This window comes from Hemiscyllium ocellatum, chromosome 43 (genome assembly GCF_020745735.1).
Source record: "Hemiscyllium ocellatum isolate sHemOce1 chromosome 43, sHemOce1.pat.X.cur, whole genome shotgun sequence".
In the NCBI taxonomy this organism is placed as follows: Eukaryota; Metazoa; Chordata; class Chondrichthyes; order Orectolobiformes; family Hemiscylliidae; genus Hemiscyllium; species Hemiscyllium ocellatum.
The window spans coordinates 29,503,448-29,522,324 of record NC_083443.1 but is presented as its reverse complement, the minus strand read 5'-3'; the positions used below and the strand labels follow the sequence as shown (position 1 = coordinate 29,522,324).

Below are 18,877 nucleotides of genomic sequence, written 5' to 3'. Positions count from 1 at the left end.
CCAGCATTCCCTACACCTATCAGACTTTCCTTTCACCCTAACAGGAATATACTGTCTCTGAACTCTCATTATCTCTTTTCTGAAGGCATCCCATTTTCCAGCCGTCCCTTTACCTGTGACCATCTGCACCCAATCAACTTTTGAAAGTTCTTGCCTACTACCGTCAAAATTAGCCTTCCTCCAATTTAGAACTTTAACTTTTAGATCTAGTCTATCCTTTTCTATCACTATTTTAAAACTAATAAAATGATGGTTGCTGGCCCCAAAGTGCTCCTCCACTGACACCTCAGTCACCTGCCCTGCCTTATTCCCCAAGTGTAGGTCAAGTTTTGCACCTTCCCTAGGAGGTACATCCACATACTGACTCAGAAAATTCTGGCAGACACACTTAAATTCCTCTCCATCTAAATCCTTAACACAATGGCAGTCCCAGTCTATGTTTGGACAGTTAAAATCCCCTACCATAACCACGCTATTATCCTTACAGATAACTGAGATCTCCTTACAAATTTGTTTCTCATTTTCCCGCCGACCAATAGGGGGGTCTACAATTATCATGGTGTACCAAGCCCGTTGGTCACTGCACGTTAAGATACATCGGGTGAATAGACAAGTAGTCAGTTAGCTCAGTTGGCTGGACAGCTGGGTTACGATGCAGAGTGATGCCAACAACATGGGTTTAGCTCCCACACTGTCTATGGTTACCATAAAGGACTCTCTTTCTCAATCACTCTCCTCACCCTCAGTTTAAACCACCATCAGTTGTGCGTCTGTCTGTCTGTCTGTCTCTCTCTCTATTAAGAGAGTAGCCCTATGATCCACTAGGATGATGGCGAATCTACCTTAATTGGCCACACATAGCACAGATCACACACACAGTGATGCTGCATAGCGTAAGGCAAGTGAAATGGGTTGAGCATTTAACACGTACCTGTTGGGTCCCTTCTGAAAAGAGTGTTCATCAAAGTAGCATGAAGCTTTACCCTGTCCCATTCCTTCTCCATCAGTCCAGAAGCAACGAATCGCTCCAACAGTCCATCTGCAATCAGCTGCAATCTATTCACAAAGGAATAACTGGTCACAGAAACATGAGGAGCGGGCACCAAAACCAGATTTTTACTGAAAATGAGAAATGCTGGAGATCCCAGTGGGTCAGACAGCATCCATCGAGAGAGAGCAAGCTAACGTTGAGTCTAGACGACTCTTTGTCAGAGATGAAGTGAAGTGTGGAGGGGGTAGCATTTATGCTATAGTTGGAGGTGGCGGATGGGTAGAGTAGAGGGCTGGGGGAAGAAAGATGTTGATAGTTCTGATTAAGTGATTGGAATGTCAGAATAATAAAACAATGTCTAACTGTCAGGCTGGAAAGAACAGACAGTTCACAGGGTGGGGGTGGGGCAAGAGGGGACATGGTGACAGAGAATGTAACAGGTAAAGCTAAAAGAAAGGGAAGACACAGGAGGTGGTTCACAAATTGTTTAACTCAATATTAAGTCCAGTAGGCTGTAAAGTTTGTACTGGATCAGTGGTGCTGGAAGAGCACAGCAGTTCAGGCAGCGTCCAATCAGTACCTACAAAGTTTGTACTGTGATTCACTGGAGCAAGTGTGATTCACAGACATGTGGACATGTGAGCAGAACGCTATGTTAAAATGACCGCTTATAGGAAGTGCACAGATTAAAGGTGTTTTGCAAAGCAGTCACCCAGTCTGCGTTTGGTTTCTCCAATGTATAGTAGGCCACATTGGGTGCAGTGAATACAATAAAAAAGATCGGAAGGGGAAAACCAGATTTGTTTGTCAGCTTGTGTCTCTAAGTGGGCTTACCTTCCTGCTCCACAGGGGTCTGGGAAGAGAATAGGAACATAAGGATCTAACCGGTGTCCCGCTCATCCCAGATCTGAGAGCTTTCCATCATGAGCAAGCACAGAAATCTCTCTAATTAACCACCATTTGTTGAGGCAGAGGAATGGGAAGTGTCTGCTGAGTCACAATTCCTTGTAATTGTGATGAATGTAACATGGCTAACTGCTTGATCCACAACATGTTACCCTCCTCTCCGTAATCCCCAAACATCATCAGTTCCCCAGGTATCTTTCTTTCAAATACTTAAACCTGGTGTATCTACAATCCCCTCAATTTGTTTGTAGCCAGTTCAGTTTGCATTCTAAGATAGTGACCATCTCCTTCCAGTTTCCCCTGTTTATTTCGTTTTCAAAAACCATCAGTAACCCATCAATGAATCCGGAGTGCTTTTTTTCCAATGGGTATAAAATGGCTCAGGCCAGCCACTCTGCAAAAATCCATCTGCAAAAAGAGCGATTGAAAAAGGGACTTATTACAGCTTGGATCAGCTACTGCAGAGGTTCAATGGGAAAAGGCCACTATGTAATGCACTCTTGCCCATCTTCACCGATTTTATTCATTCATAACCCTGAGTACTCAGGTCCCTAAACACCACACAAATGTGGAAATAGTGAGGACTGCAGATGCTGGAAATCAGAGTCTAGATTAGAGTGGGGCTGGAAAAGCACAGCAGGTCAGGCAGCATCCGAGGAGCAGGAAAATCAACGTTTCGGGCAAAACGCCTTTCATTAGGAATGAAGGCAGGGAGCCTCCGGGGTGGAGAGATAAATGAGAGGGAGGGGGGTGGGGCTGGGGAGAAGGTAGCAAAGAGTACAACAGGTGGATGGGGGGTGGGGATGAAGGTGATAGGTCAGAGAGGCCCACAAATGTGACAGCTCTGGAGCTGCGGAGAGTGATGATGGAGATGCAATGTTTCTTTCTACATGCAGCTGACCAGGAATCTCTCCAGTGATAAGAGCCGTTAATGGAGTGTGCTGGAATAATTTACAAGTTGATTCTCAAGCTGTTGGCTGTACTACGTCCTTGGGATCAAGTCTTGACTTTTCTATCTCCGTCAATACCAGTTCAAAACATCATCCTGTATTATTTGCTTAGGAGTGGGACATGAACCCATGATTTTTTGACACAAGGGAGAACTTCACTTTAAAAACAGAAAATGCTGGAGAAACTCATCTGGCTACATCTGTGGAGAAAGAAACAGAGTTAAATGTTTTGAGCCCAACATGACTCTCCTTTGGAATGTTTCTTCACTGTTACTGCAAAATGTCCTGAAACTCCCATCTCAATAACTCCCAGTTTGTGGATAGACACACGCCATAAAGCCCGCAGAGGTTGAAGAAGTCATCTCAGATCATTATTATCTTCCAGGACAGTTAGGAATGGGAAACACATGAGAGTGCTATCAGTGAAGCATGCATTCCACAAATGAATAAAACAAAACGCAAACACAAACTGGACTTGACAAATACAAATTATTCCAAACAATTCCAACCTCAGGGGGCATTCAAAAGGACATGACTAAAACAGTTTATAAAGCCACTTGTGGATTGCACGTACTTTCCTTTGCCACACCTAGGAATACACAGCATACAAGGGATGTCAGTCACTTGACCCTTTGGGTGGTTGAAAGAAAGTACAAAGTATTGTTACATTGTCCCAGGAAGGGAACTACTACATCTCCCAAACCCTAATCCAACAATCTCTTCTGGCTTAAAAACAGAAAGGGTTGGAGAAACTCAGCACATCTGGCCAAGCCTGTGGAGAAAAAAAAAAGTTCTTCTTCAACAGTCATACTAAAAGCAAAATATTTACTCTGTTTCTCATTGAATCCGTACAGTGTGGAAACAGACCCTTCGGCCCAACAAGTCCACAACGACCCTCCAAAGCATAACTCACCCAGATCCATTCCCCTACCCCATTACTGTACATTTACCCTGACTAATACACCTAACCCACACACGCCTGAACACCATGGGCAATTTAGCGTGGCTAATTCACCTGACCTGCACATCTTTGTGGGAGGAAACCGGAGCATCCGCAGGAAACCCATACAGATACGGGGAGAATGTGCAAACTCCACACAGACAGTTGCTCGAGGCTGGAATCGAACCTGGGTCCCTGGCACCGTGAGGCAGCAATGATAACCATTGAGTCACTGTGCCACCTTTTTTTTGAGGTCAGAGAGCATCCGTTCATAGATGCTGCCAGATCTGTTGGGTTTCTCCAGCATTCACAGTATTTTATCTTGCTTTATCTCTTCTATCATCCAACTTGTAAGGATGGGCTAGTAGTGATACGATCAAGTACTGGGTTACAGTGCCACCTGGGTTACAGTGTCACAATATGAAATCCCTAGAGTAGAGAGAGATTCCAATCAGTAAACCTGTCGAGCAGGTCCCCTGCGTAGGTGAGAATGACTTCCATTTTCCATGTAAATAAGCAACTATAAACAGGATGCCTTTAATATCACCTGACCCAGCATCCTGACACTGGAGGGCACCTGCTGAAACAGATTTGTACACTGGTCAGTGACACAGTGTCAGAGCACTGAACGGTTGGAAGAGATTGAATGCCCTTTGAGTCTGAGGTCAGAGAGTACCACAAGAAACTGAAGATTCGTGAACACAGCCCAGCCCATCACACAAATCAGCCTTCCATCCAACGATTAAATCTATATTTCCTGTTTTCTCAGGAAAGCAACTAACACAAAGACCCTTCCCAATCCCAGTTATTCTGTCTTCCACTCTCTTCTGTCTGACAGGAGATATAAAAGTTTGAATACACTTACAAATAGACTCAAGAACAGCTTCTTCCATGCTGTTGTTAGACTTCTGAATGGATCTCTCAAGTTTTAAATTTAATGTTGACTCTCTCTTTGTGCACCTTCCCTGCAGCCGTAACATTGGAATTCCTCTCTCTGTTCTATTACCCTTGATGCACTTTGTATGGTATGATCTGCCTGTACTGCACACAAAACAAAACGTTTCACGGTTCCCAAGTACATGAGGCGATAATAAATCAAATCAAATTGAATGATCTAGCCCCCAGCCATCAGTAAGTCACAGGTGGAAAGTAGTCCTCAGCTCTGGTCATTACATTTTGGTCAGTGGAAACTGGAGGAAATCTGGTGGCACCCAACAATCGCACCAAACCTCAAAAGCTCCTCCTACCCTTTCTGTCAGCGCAGTCCAGGTCATATGTATTTGATGGAGAAAGTGAGGTCTGCAGATGCTGGAGATCAGAGCTGAAAATGTGTTGCTGGAAAAGTGCAGCAGATCAGGCAGCATCCAAGGAACAGGAGAATCGACGTTTCAGGCATAAGCATTCATGAAGAAGGGCTTATGACCGAAACGTCGAATCTCCTGTTCCTTGGATGCTGCCTGACCTGCTGCGCTTTTCCAGCAACACATTTTCAGAGTATGTATTTGGTGTATAGCCAAATGACAAAGTTTCCCAAATAGCTACAATATGAATAGCCAGTTAACCTGGTTTTTTGAGACCCTGATCACTGCAGAGATGGTTGGGTAGGAATCTTTAAAAGAAATATTTCATAGGATGACAGTGTCACTGGTTTGGCCAGCATTTATTGTCCATCCCTATTTCCCCGGACCCATTGCTAAGCCTGGAGTCACATGCAGGCCAGAGCAGGTAAGACCAGACAATTTCCTTCCCTGAAGGACATTAGTGAAGGACAACAGTCAAAAATGGATTTGTGGTCATCATTAGATTCCTAATTCCAGATTTTTAAAATTGAATTCAAATTCCATCATCTGCTATGGTGGGATTTGAACCTGGCTCCCCTGAACATTACTAACGTCTCTGAGCCCATTAAGAGCCACGTGATTGTTAAAAAGGAGAGGGGAGGGTATATTTATTTTTGCATTCATGATCTAGTAGAACTAGAAACCACACAGGGTATGACCGATTTGTCAAGGTCTTCCTCACTTACACGTCTGTTCCATTCTTCATTTGAATCTTTCCATAAAGTACATCTACCATACTTGGATCATCATTCATGTATTCGATCCCTTCCATTCTCACCAGGAGTGGCTTTCCACCAGTAAGGTTGCTGGAACAGAAGCATAGAGCAAGTCAGTCACAGGATGAGCGAGCACTCAACACAAGTACAACCACAGCAATATTCAAAGACTGGGGTCTACAATTTAAATGAGCGAGTTGTAACACAAGGGCATCAGAAATAGAAGATAAAACTACAGAGGTGAGCCATGAACTGTTTAATTCCTCGAATAACAGTTATATATTCTTGCAGATCACACACTTCACCCAATTTTCTCAGTTACTGTGTGTAAATATTAGACAGAAATCACCAAGATGGCTCCCCATTGTGGCTTTTGCCCTAAACGTTGATTTTCCTGCTCCTCGGATGCTGCCTGAACTGCTGTGCTCTTCCAGCACCACTAATCCAGAATCCCCACTGCAACAGTTTGAGGACTAGATTTCAACAAGAACCTAAGGGATTCTTCCTGCCCTCATTCAATCTTAAAATAGCTCCATTTCCCCTTTATGTAGCTATAATCTTTGATCCTGATAGAGTGAAATGCTGCATAAAATCACAACAGCAACTACAGCTACTGAACTCATAATAAAAAGATCCAAAATCACTTAGCTGGTGGATCAATCAAATTACTACACACAAGTGGAGAATCATGCATGACACAGAGTGAAAGCAGACTGTTTACAAAGCTTCTCTTTTATGTATATAGATGTAATATGTACATAGAATATAAACCACCTTGATGTAATGTGCCACTTAAGATCTTGTGGATGCACTTTTCAAAATTACTTTATGCAGTTCACATTATTGAACGTCAGATTCAAGTCAGGTTCTTTGTATCACCTCACTGTATAAACATAACTCTGCAAACTACTGCAAAGGGTTTAACACTCAGACATAGCAAAACACACAAAGCCATAACCCAATAACATCGCGACTGTCAAAAGGAGCTCAAATCACCCAATTTTCTCCCATCACAGTCCACTTTCACAACATCCTATCTGCCGACATAACTGATCAAGTTTACCTCTGTTGAAAATGTGTTGCTGGTTAAAGCACAGCAGGTTAGGCAGCATCCAAGGAACAGGAAATTCGACGTTTCGGGCCAGAGCCCTTCATCAGGAATGAGGAGAGTGTGCCAGGTAGGCACCTCCCTACCTTTTATCTTAGCCTACCTGGCACACTCTCCTCATTCCTGATGAAGGGCTCTGGCCCGAAACGTCAAATTTCCTGTTCTTTGGATGCTGCCTAACCTGCTGTGCTTTAACCAGCAACACATTTTCAGCTGTGATCTCCAGCATCTGCAGACCTGACTTTTTACTCCAAGCTTACCTCTGGTCCACTTCAAAACCAAATTGCAAGGAAGGTCTTGTGGATAGACTGAAATCTGCATAATAAACAATTTGGAGGATTACAACTGTGGTTACTCTTCAAAAAGTAAGTCGTTTGCATAAGGTACTTTGAGAATCCTGAAGTTAAGAAAGGTGCTATTGAAATGCAGTTCGTCTCTTGTTTAAAGATGCTGCTTCTACATTCCTTGCATGAAGAACTCAATCACAGATTATTCTCCATTCTCATTCGTGTTTCTACCTCCTGAATTTCTAGATCTCTTCCTCACTTGAAACAAACAGCAGCTGGCATGAGCTATGGGCATGAGCCAGGGGTGTACGATGACTTCATCAAGCCCAGTCAGGTTGAGGATGCGATCGGGACTGCCTGCTCACATGGGTTCATCATTCCATTGCCAGCCATCTGTTACTTCCTCTCTGAAGCTCCCCTGTGCAGCAATGGTTCCTTCTCCTCCACCAGCGTGATAATGCTGGGAACTACAGACTAGTCAGTCTTACTTCTGTGGTGGGCAAATTATTGGAGGAGATTTTGCAAGACAGGATTTATGATTACTTGGAAAACCATAGCTTGATTAGAGACAGTCAGAATGGCTTTGGGAGGGGCAGGAGATTCCTACAAACCTTAATGAACTCTTTTGAGGATGTGACAGAACACATCGATGAAGGTAGATTTTAGCAAGACGTTTGATAAGGTTCTCCATAGTAGGCTCATTCATAAATTAAGGAGGCGTGGGATAGAGGGAAACCTGTCTGTCTGGATACAGAATTGGCCGGGCCATAGAAGGCAGAGGGTGGTGTTAGATGGAAAGTATTCAGCCTGGAGCTCATGACCAATGGTATTCCGTTGGGATCTGTTCTGGGACCGCTGCTCTTGGTGATTTTTATAAATGACTTGGATGAGGAAGTGCAAGGGTGGGTTAGTAAGTTTGCCAATGACACAAAGGTTGGTAGAGTGATGCATAGCGTGGAGGGCTATTGTAGGCTGCAATGGGGCGTTGGTAGGATGCAGAACTAGGCTGTTAAGTGGCAGACGGAAAAGTAGGAGATGATTCATTTTGGAAGGCTGAATTTGAATGTAGATTACAGGGTTAAAGGCAGGATACTTGGCAGTGTGGAGGAACAGAGGGATCTTGGGGCGATGTCCATAGATCCCTCAAAATTGCCACCCAAGTAGATAGAGTTGTCAAAAAGGTGTATGGTGTTTCGGCTTTCGTTTGCAGGGGGATTGATTTTAAGAGCCACAAGGTTATGCTGCAGCTCTATAGAGCCCTGGTTAGACCATACCTGGAATATTATGTTTAGTTCTGGATGCACCATTATAAGAAGGATGTGGAAGCTTTTCAGGTGATGCAAATGAGATTTACCAGGATGCTGCCTGGACTGGAGGGCATGTCTTGTGAAACAAGGTTGAGGGAGCTAGGTCTTTTCTCATTGGAGCGACCGAAGATAAGATGTGACTTGATAGAGGTGTACAAGATGATAAGAGGCATAGATAGAGTGGAGAGACAGAGACTTTTTACCAGGGTGGAAATGGCTATCACAAGGGGTCATAATTTTAGAAAGGTTTAGGAAAGATGTTAGAGATAGGTTCTTTACAAAGAGCGTGATGGTGCGTGGAATGTGCTACCAGCGTTGGTAGTAGAGTCAGATACATTAAGGACATTTAAGCGACTCTTGCATAGGCACATGGAAGATAGTACAATCATGGGTTTGTAGGCTAGTTTGATCCTGGAGTAGGATAAAAGGTCATCGAGGGCCAAAGAGCCTGTATTGTTCTATGTTCTAAAACATTTCCATTATTCTGACTGCAAACAAAATCGCAGGACAAAACTAATGATAGAGTTCACTCACAAAGGGTCAGATGAATGCCTGTTCAGTGGCAGAAGCCACAAGTAACTTAGGAAAAACATTGTGATCCCAGCTGATGTTATTCCTGGACAAGTCAGATTCCAGACTGAAACCTGGCTTGATGAAACTTTTTTTTTGTTTCAGTTTTAATGAGATGGTCTTTCACTGAGACACAAATATACAAATGAAGATAATAATCGTTATGCAGAAGAAATGAAAATAAAATAGAATCAATTTAACAATTTACATATAACACCAATTTAAAGATTTGGAAACACTTTAGAAAATACATCCCAATAATCTCAACAGCATCTCTTTACTGTACTCACACCAGGGAGAATCTCCTTCTCTTTTACATGGGTTTACTGGGCTTAATTTGACTATAGGTTCAATTTTCTGTCTTAAGAATCTGACAGCCTCTTCCTCAACTCTTCCCACGACTGACCCTCTAGTTCTTAGCTTCAAACAACCCCATCACAGCTTCAGCCAAACACGTCTGGTCTGGGAACTTCAAACAAAACTTCTTACAATAAGGCAAGCTATTTCTTAACAGTTCTGAACCATCTCCTTTTGTCAGGAGCAATTGTTTGACATATCCAGTTTCAGAGTCGAGTGCGTGATGCTGGAAAAGCACAGCAGGTCAGGTAGCATCCGAGGAGCAGGAGAATTGACGTTTCGAATGATGACGGGCTTATGCTCGAAACGTTGATTCTCCTGCTCCTCTGATGCTGCGCTTTTGGATTAGATTAGATTAGATTAGATTACTTACAGTGTGGAAACAGGCCCTTCGGCCCAACAAGTCCACACCAAACCGCCGAAGCGTACATTTACCCCTTTACCTAACACTATGGACAATTTAGCATGGCCAATTCCTCTGACCTGCACATCTTTGGACTGTGGGAGGAAACCGGAGCACCCGGAGGAAACCCACGCAGACACGGAGAGAATGTGCAAACTCCACATAGACAGTCGCCTGAGTCGGGAATTGAACCCAGGTCTCTGGCGCTGTGAGGCAGCAGTGCTAACCACTGTGCCACCGTGCTGCCCCATTTCCACACCGTGCCGCACCGTTTCCAGCACCATACTCTTGACTATGATTTCCAGCATCTGCAGTCCTCACTTTCTCCATATCCAACCTAAGCCAAGATTTCTGCAAACCGCTAAGCTCAATCAAAAAAGATTTTTTTAAAGCAGTGGGTGTGGTCTCTAATCAAAAAGAAAAAAAATTCTGATCTTCTCAACTGAAAACCGAAAACACAACTGTTACCTTGTATGCTCATTTACTCCTGCAATGGAAATCCTGCTACACACCAGGAACTCCCTCTCATAACAAAAAAATCACCATGGCTACAAAAAAACGAACAAGTCACTAAACCATTTCAGGCATACAGACATCCATATGCCACATTGAAACTTCAGAGTAAAGTATCCAGAATAAAGGATATTAAAGTATACATAAATCCCACAATCTACATCCCGTACCATTATTCAGAGTATTTAACTGAGTCTTAGACATGGTAAAGAGGTAGAAATATAAGCAGATTCTTTCGAGTTTCTCTTGCAATATTGCTGTAATTTTGGCAAAACAAACTGTTCAAGTTACCAAGATCGAGCAGAAGCAGCTCCAATTAAATCGAGTCCAATTGCCCAGGATTCAGTTAGTGTACTACTTTGGCTTTTTAAAAAAAAAATTACAAGGTGTGGAAATCACTGAGAAGGCTTGCATTTATTGCCTACACCCCATCGCTCGAGTGGCTGTCTAGACCATTTCAGGGGGCAGTTAAGAGTCAGCCGTAATGCTGTGGGTTTGGAGTCACATATAGGCCAGACCAGGATGGGACAGTGGAATTGTTTCCCTGAAGGAGTTAGCAAACCAGACGGGATTATTACAATAATTGGCCATTTTGCAGTTATCTTTACTGAGATTCTTGTTTGACTAATTTAAATTCCATTTGCTGCCATGGTGGGATTTGCACGTGAGTCCCCTTATAGTGTTAATCCAAGCCTCTTAGATTATTAGAGCAGTGATTTTACCACCGTCTATGCAACAGTCTCCCCGTAGGCACTGTATAAATACCAGTCTTTATTTTTGTCTTGAATAAATCTGCATTGGAACTTCAGCTTACGATTAATAGTTGCTCATTCAATGCCACTAACTGGGACAGCAACAGCACAGCAGGAGAAACAGGATTTGAAGGCTGTCGCAGCACTTTCCGATAGATATTTTGATGCAGAAAATGGTGGGAAATGCCTGCAATTGCTGCGGCTCAGAGAATGGATTGCATTAGTCAGCTACATTACCATTTACAAAAACAAGCAAAAGTCATGCAAAAATAAAAGTTGCTGCAAAAGAACGTAAAAGTTGTAACCCTGAGAAGGAAGAAATTCATAAATAGTTGTACGGTACAATTTGGATTGCAGACATTACAGAGTTTGGAAGGAACTTGTTCTAAACCTGCTGCCTTAAGCATTACTGGGGATAAGCTAATGGTCCTACTGAGCATATCTGAATCCTCTGTTTGCCAATACACAGGTTTTTGCTTTACTACAGATTTTCTCAGTTGGAGAGAAGATCCTTCTAAAATTCTGGGCCAGATCATTACTTCCAACTTCACCCTTGCTTGAAACCCTCCAATTATCAAGGACATCTTGCGTTACTGCAGTCACTGCGCACCCCTCCATTACTCTTCTGCTGCCTTCACTGTCCATTAACGAGGCACTGTTGGAGACTACTTTGCTTCAGTGGATTCTTTTCCTGCTGAGCATGTTTAAAACTGCATCTGAAACACTGCACTCAAGTGTTAGCTTGGATTAGGTACTCCAAATCGTGAGTAGGGTTGAAGCCATAACCTTCAGTTCTACACGTGAAAGTGCTACTGATTAAACAGAAACATCAATTAGAAATAATAACAGCAGCATGAAGCAAAAAAGTTATAATATAGGGTGGTACGTGAGCTGCCAGAGGAAGTGGTGGAGGCTGGTACAATTGCAACATTTAAGAGGCATCTGGATGGGTGTATGAATAGGAAGGGTTTGGAGGGATATAGGCCGGGTGCTGGCAGGTGGCACTAGATTAGGTTGGGATATCTGGTCGGCATGGACAGGTTGGACCGAAGGGTCTGTTTCCGTGCTGTACATCTCTATGACTCTATATGAAAACATTAAAGGAACGATAGAAAAAGTTTGCAGAAACAAAAAAAGAAGTTACTGGAAAAGCTCAACAGGTCTGGTAGCATCTGTGAAGAGAAATCGGAGTTAATGTTTTGGTGATCGTCCTGAAATGTTGACTCTGATTTCTCTTCACAGATGTTACCAAGCCTGCTGAGCTTTTCCAGCAACTTGTTTTTGTTTCTGTTTTAGAGCATTTGCAGTTCTTTTGGTTTTGAAGAAGTTTGCAGGTTAGGTTTAATCAGATTTTTTAAAAATTGCCTTAAATATTGTGAAGCATTTCCTTAATTCCATGGTGGCAAACAGAGGAGAAGCAGTTGAATTGTACTTAACCTACTGCACAATTAACATTAATTACTTCACTTCTCGTTAGTGCTCATCATGTAAACCACATGATGCATGCCTAACAAACATCAATCTATGAATGCGTCATAATCTCCTGAGGGATACTGTTCCAATCTTTCACTGGCCTTGGAAAGAGACTATTTAAAACTGTTTACTCAAGCAGGAGGTTGAACACATCGGCATTCATTTATATTCACGCCCTCTGATGACTCTCAGCAGGCTTTGTTGTTTCATTACTGTTAGCACAATAGAGAGTAGCGAATGTGCAACAGCAACACCAGGATAGATGCAAGACATGTTCTATCATGACACTTCAACAACTAAATAAACTAAGATTTGGAAACGTTTACACATCTTCATCTGGATGTGCTAGAGCTCGATTCTTTCTACCCTCCTCAAGCAAAATACAAAAGGACTCAACCATTGCCATCCTGAATAAAGAAGGATTTACCAATGATCTGCCAACACCACAACTTGATGTAGAACCCAAGGCTCAGCGCCTCACTGCACCCTCTACCACTGCTTCTATTCACATCGTCCTCAGCAAGACTGATGTTTCTCCAGCCTCGCGAGAAGCTTTCTGCACATGAAACTATCGCTTTGCTGCCAACAGCAAAACAAGAGGGCTGGTTCTTCCACTACCCTCTGCCTGCAAGCTGCAAAGACAGATTTTAATCACTGTCTCATCGTAAGTCACAGAACTTTCCGTCGTGCAAGTCCCTTCACGTCCTCTCACCTTGAAGCATCAGGCCTGGCTGTAGGGTCTGCTTCCTGTACTGCCTCCACCCACTGTCTCAACATGTCCTATACAGCACCATCATAGAGTCAGACAGGTTTACAGCAGACCTTCATATGGCAAAACACAGAAAAATTGAGGCACAAAATTAGAAACCAAGTCACAAAGGGAGATACTAGCAACTTGGTCAAAGAGGTAGCTGTTAAGGATTGTTCTGGATGTAGGATTGCTCACTGAGCTGGAAGGTTCATTTTCAGACGTTTCGTCACCATACTAGGTAACATCATCAGTGAGCCTCCGAAAGCACTGGTGGCATGACCCGCTTTCTGTTTGTGTTTAGGTTTCCTTGGGTTGGCGATGTCATTTCCTGTGGTGATGTCATTTCCTGTTCTTTTTCTCAGGGAGTGGTAAATGGGATCCTAGTCAATGTACTTGTTGATAGCGTTCCAGTTGGAATGCCATGCTACTAGGAATTCTCATGCGTGTCTCTGTCTGGATTGTCCCAGTCGAAGTGGTGTCCTTCCTCATCTGTATGCGAGGATACTAATAAGAGTGGATCATGTCTTTTTGTGGCTAGTTGATGTTCATGTATCCTAGTGTGTAGTCACTGTTAAGGAGTGTCTAAAGGAGGAGAAAGACAGGTGGAGAGGTTGAGGGGGGGAATTCCAGAGTTTAGGATTGAAGCAGCCGAAGATACAGCTGCCAAAGGTGAACGTGGGGATGTGCAGGGTCAGAAGTGAAGGATTACAGAGGCCTCGGAGAGTTGTCGGGTTGACAGAGGTTAAAGGGGACAGGACAGTAATTGGTTCAGAAGCCTCGTTTAATGCAGGGTTGTCAAGGAGAAGGAGATGGTGGAGGAGCAGAGGATCTTCGCGGTAGAATTCAGACCATGCGTGCTAATGGTGGAGGATATGACCACTGAGGCTGGGATGAAAGCAGGAGAGGGTTTTGCGCATGAGGTCAGAATCAGAGGTCAGGGGTTGGTGATGGCCTAGTGGCATTATCACTGGACCATTAATCGAGACACCCAGGTAGTGTTCTGGGGACCCTGGTTCAAATCCTGCCATGACAGATGGTGGAATTTAAATTCAACTTAAAAAAAAATCTGGAGTTGTGTGTCTAATGATGACCATGTATCTAGTTGTCAGGAAAAGCCTTTCTGGTTCACTAACGTCCTTTAGGGAAGGAAACTGCCTTCCTTACCAGGTCTGGCCAACATGTGACTCTTACTGGCAACTGGCAATTTGGGAAAGGAAATAAATACTGACCTTGCTCATCCCATGAACAAATAATAAGAAAAATACAACAAAGTTTGGAATACAGTAGTGTTTAGAGGTTACAGAGGGAGAAGAGAGGCCTTCAAACAGGCATTTAAATTTTGATTTTAAGTTGAAAGGTGCTTGGGGTAGGACACTTTTAAAACAATCAGTGAAGTTCTAAATTGAAAATATAAACAAATATGCTCAGACCCATTAGCAGTGCAGAGAAAAGACAGGTTTAATTTTTCAGTTTTTAGATGCTGTCTGATCTCCCTATTTCTGTTCCATTCCATTATGTCAGCAATTAACTAAAACAGAGCTTAAAAACGTGTTGCTGGAAAAGCACAGCAGGCCATGCAGCATCAAAGGAACAGAGAATCGACGTTTCGGGCATGAGCCCTTCTTCAGGCTTATGCCCGAAACGTCGATTCTCCTGCTCCTTTGATGCCGCCTAGCCTGCTGCGCTTTTCCAGCAACACATTTTTAAGCTCTGATCTCTAGCACCTGCAGTCCTCACTTTCTCCTAATTAACTAAAACAGTCAAAATATGTATTTTTTACAGAAACCATTTCTCCTAAGTTTCACTAATATTTTCTCCTGTGTTACCTTCGTGTCAAGGCATCTGGAAGTTCTCCAGCATGGAGGATAATGGAGGGATGTTGACCGAGATTCTTGAAAACATTGCTGTAAGATGTATCACGAGTGTGACCAGCTAGCAGCTCATCATACTGTATGCACAAATCGTCTTTGTTGAATAATCAGCCTTTCTTTCTAAAACAAAGCCCCAAATTGTTCTTGGCTTAAATCAGGCCTGATGTAACCATTCTACTTTAAAGGAGAATCAATCTGAGAGAGTGCAGTTGTTGTAAGCATTGCACCAGTGTGTGCCAATACACTGATGTGCCAAGGTCCCCACGAATATCTTGATACTTACATTAGAAACAAGAGTAGGCTGTTCGGCCCTTTAGACCTGGTCTGCCACTCAACAAGATCTTGTCTGATCTGTCTCAGGTCTCAACTCCTCTTTCATGCTAACTCAACACAGCCCTCGACTCCCTGGTAATTCAAAACTCTCTCTTTAGACACTTTCAGTAACGTAAACTCCACAACTCTCTTGGGTAGAGACTTCCAGACACACTACTTTCTGGAAGATGAAACTCTACCACATCTCGATTTTAATTGTGGATCCTCTCATTCTGTGACCATGTCCCATTAATGGAAACGTCTCCTCACTTTATTTTTTGATGTTATTTATTGAATGCAAATCGCAAAGTCAAGCAATAACCTGCACACTTGCTGAAATCGAGGTGATCAACCAGGAGAGGGGAAACTCCTCAGTAATGTGCTGCATTGTTTGTGTCTAGCCAGAAGTACATGAGGAATTTGTACTGAGGTCCCAGAAGTGGAGGTTGGTTGGGCAGAGGCCCTGGCTTGTCCTAAACCTGTTTAGCAGCGGGCCAGATAGGGTTCCTCACAAAAAACGTATTATTGATATCCAGTGTTGCCCATTCCTTGATCCAAAGGATGTTTATATTGAGTACCTGAGATATTTTCAGGTACAAATAGAAGAGTCAGAGAACAGTTGATACAAGGCAACTATTCTCATGCTGCCTGCTTTATGTCTGTGATGGCAGCCAGAACTTCCCAATGGTATTAATGATGGATTACACAGAATGTTTTAATATTATTGTCATTTTCAAGGGAAATTGCACATTTACGCCTTACTGGACGCCTTAGTCACCACAGTCAGAAAGAGAAAGGGAATCTCTGAAGTTTCAGTGCAGTTGTGCAGAGCAACATCAAGTGTGTAATGACATCTAGTGGTAACTAGATCAGATCAATTGTGACAGGCAGACATCAAAGGGACCCTGGTTTTAAATATCAGGGACTCCAGAAGACCATTGTGAAATATAGCCATTCCGTGCACAGGGATTTTGAGTCGATGAATGTTAAAGCTAGACTGGCAATGGAGAAGATCCTTTAATTAATTTGTTGAAGGGGTGAGATGCAGTGAAGCAAAGTTCAGAAACTTGCACTTCTGCTTTGGATTACTTGCTTAAACCTTCATTGTTTTGGCATTTGGAGCAGAGGAGGAGAGAGAACAGTTAGAAGGCTGTGTAAAGCTTTTCAAGCAGACCAAGTGAATGAGTTCTCAGTCTCTACACACAGGTGGCAGCATGGTGGCTCAGTGGTTAGCACTGCTGCCTCACAACGCCAGGGACCCGGGTTCAATTATAGCCTCGGGTGACTGTCTGTGTGGAATTTACACATTCTCCCCATGTCTGTATGGATTTCCTCCTAAATTTCCCATAAGGTTAGGGTGCATTAGTCAGGGGTAAATATAGGGTAGGGAAATGGGTCTGAATGGGTTACTGTACAGAGGGGCAGTGTGGACTTGTTGGGCCGAAGGACCTGTTTCCACACTGTCGGGGATCGAATCTCCAGGTTCCACACTGTCGGGGATTGAACCTCCAGGTTCCACACTGTCGGGGATCGAACCTCCAGGTTCCACACTGTCGGGGATCGAATCTCCAGGTGCATGCTGGAGTGTCTGAAGAAGCGGAGCATATTTTGCTCTCAAACCATTCTCACTGTATACTATGTCGCTGCAATCCACACACAGTCTTGTGGAGTCACAAATATTTAAAACCAGGACCCTTTCAATGCCTGCCTATCACAAGTATTTTGATTTGTAGTCACTACTGGATGACACTAGATTCTACAGGACAGCCCAGTGACTTCAGAGATTTAGATTGGGTTAACTTGGATCTCCAGTTGCAATCACATTCTGACCACTCGGAATAAACCACATGGTAACAAGTGTACAATTTCCGTTGAAAACGACAGATGATGATGAAACAATTCACGGTAATGGTGATCCACAGGTAATACCTTTGGGGAGTTCTGGCCGCTATCATAAAGCTTTTGAAAAGGGCGTGCAAATAGTTGGCTTTTTTTCAACAACAGAAGTCAAATACAGCTATTTGCAAAACCATCTGTAAACACTGACTTGGTCCGAGGTACCACATAGAACATAGAAAAATACAGCGCAGTACAGGCCCTTTGGCCCTCGATGTTGCACCGACCCAAGCCCACCTAACCTACATGAGCCCCCCACTATCCTCCATATGCCTGTCCAATGCCCATAAAGAGAGAGAGTCCACCACTGCTACTGGCAGGGCATTTCATGAACTCACGACTCGCTGAGTAAAGAATCTACCCCTAACATCTGCCCTATACCTACCTCCCCTTAATTTAAAGCTATGCCCCCTCGTAATAGCTGACTCCATACGTGGAAAAAGGTTCTCATTGTCAATCCTATCTAAACCCCTAATCATCTTGTACACCTCTATCAAGTCAGCCCTAAACCTTCTTTTCTCCAATGAAAGCCCCAAGTGCCTCAGCCTTTCCTCATATGATCTTCCTACCATACCAGGCAACATCCTGGTAAACCTCCTCTGCACCCGTTCCAGTGCCTCTACATCCTTCCTATAGGATGGCGACCAAAACTGCACACAATACTCCAGATGCAGCCGCACCAGAGTCTTATACAACTCTTGCTCTTACAAACCAATCCTAGTGGCATGTCTCTGCTGGAATATGACAGCAAGCTGAGGAGTGGAACAGCCGATTGCTGAAAACTGACCAGGGCTTTACTCACTTGATGAAGTCTTCCTTGCATTTCTGCAGCAATTCAGCAGCTTTGGTGACCTCGTGCTCATTAAGTAGGATGAGTGTTCCGATCGTCAGGTGGAGCTTTGCTGGGTTCTGGAAAATACTGCTGTCAATCCCACGATCCTAGAAGAGAAGGGGGACAACTGAATCTTCATATTGTTCTATCCATCCAGGTAACACTATAAACTAGCAAGGAGAAAGAGCTCAGGATCTCAGCTTGGAGAACAATAAGTATCAAAGACCCAACACCAGAGATTGCCAGAAAAACTCAGCAGGTCTTGCAGCATCTGTGGAGAGAAATCAGAGTTGATGTTTCATGTCGAATGACCCTTCCTCAGAACTTCTGATGTATAGTATCTGCAGTTCTTTCGGTTTTTATTAACTATCAAAGAATGACTGCAAAGCACAAAGCTACTCAAGGTTTCACATGATTCTACAAAGACTAAGAGTCAAGCTAGTCTGTATTTATGTCTGAAATGTTTGCTATAATGACTCACCTTTCCCACGTACAACAATGACTACTCTTCACAAGTAATTCAATGGTTGTAAAACACTTTGTGGAGTTTGTACATTCTCCCACACTCCAAAAATGTCCAGGTTAGGTGGATTGGCCATGTT

General features: G+C 43.4%; 1 protein-coding gene across 2 annotated transcripts in view; it reads right to left on the bottom strand.

Moving 5' to 3' along the window:
* The window catches only part of ascc1 (activating signal cointegrator 1 complex subunit 1), a 59,257-nt gene that overhangs the window by 16,317 nt on the left and 24,063 nt on the right, over nt 1-18,877 (bottom strand). For both annotated transcript variants that reach the window (XM_060854229.1, XM_060854228.1), the window contains exons 6-8: nt 18,246-18,382; nt 5,814-5,933; nt 932-1,056 (exon numbers count right to left, since the gene is read on the bottom strand). In XM_060854229.1, coding sequence (XP_060710212.1) covers nt 932-1,056; nt 5,814-5,933; nt 18,246-18,382 — 382 coding nt within the window. The remainder of the gene's footprint in view (nt 1-931; nt 1,057-5,813; nt 5,934-18,245; nt 18,383-18,877) is intronic.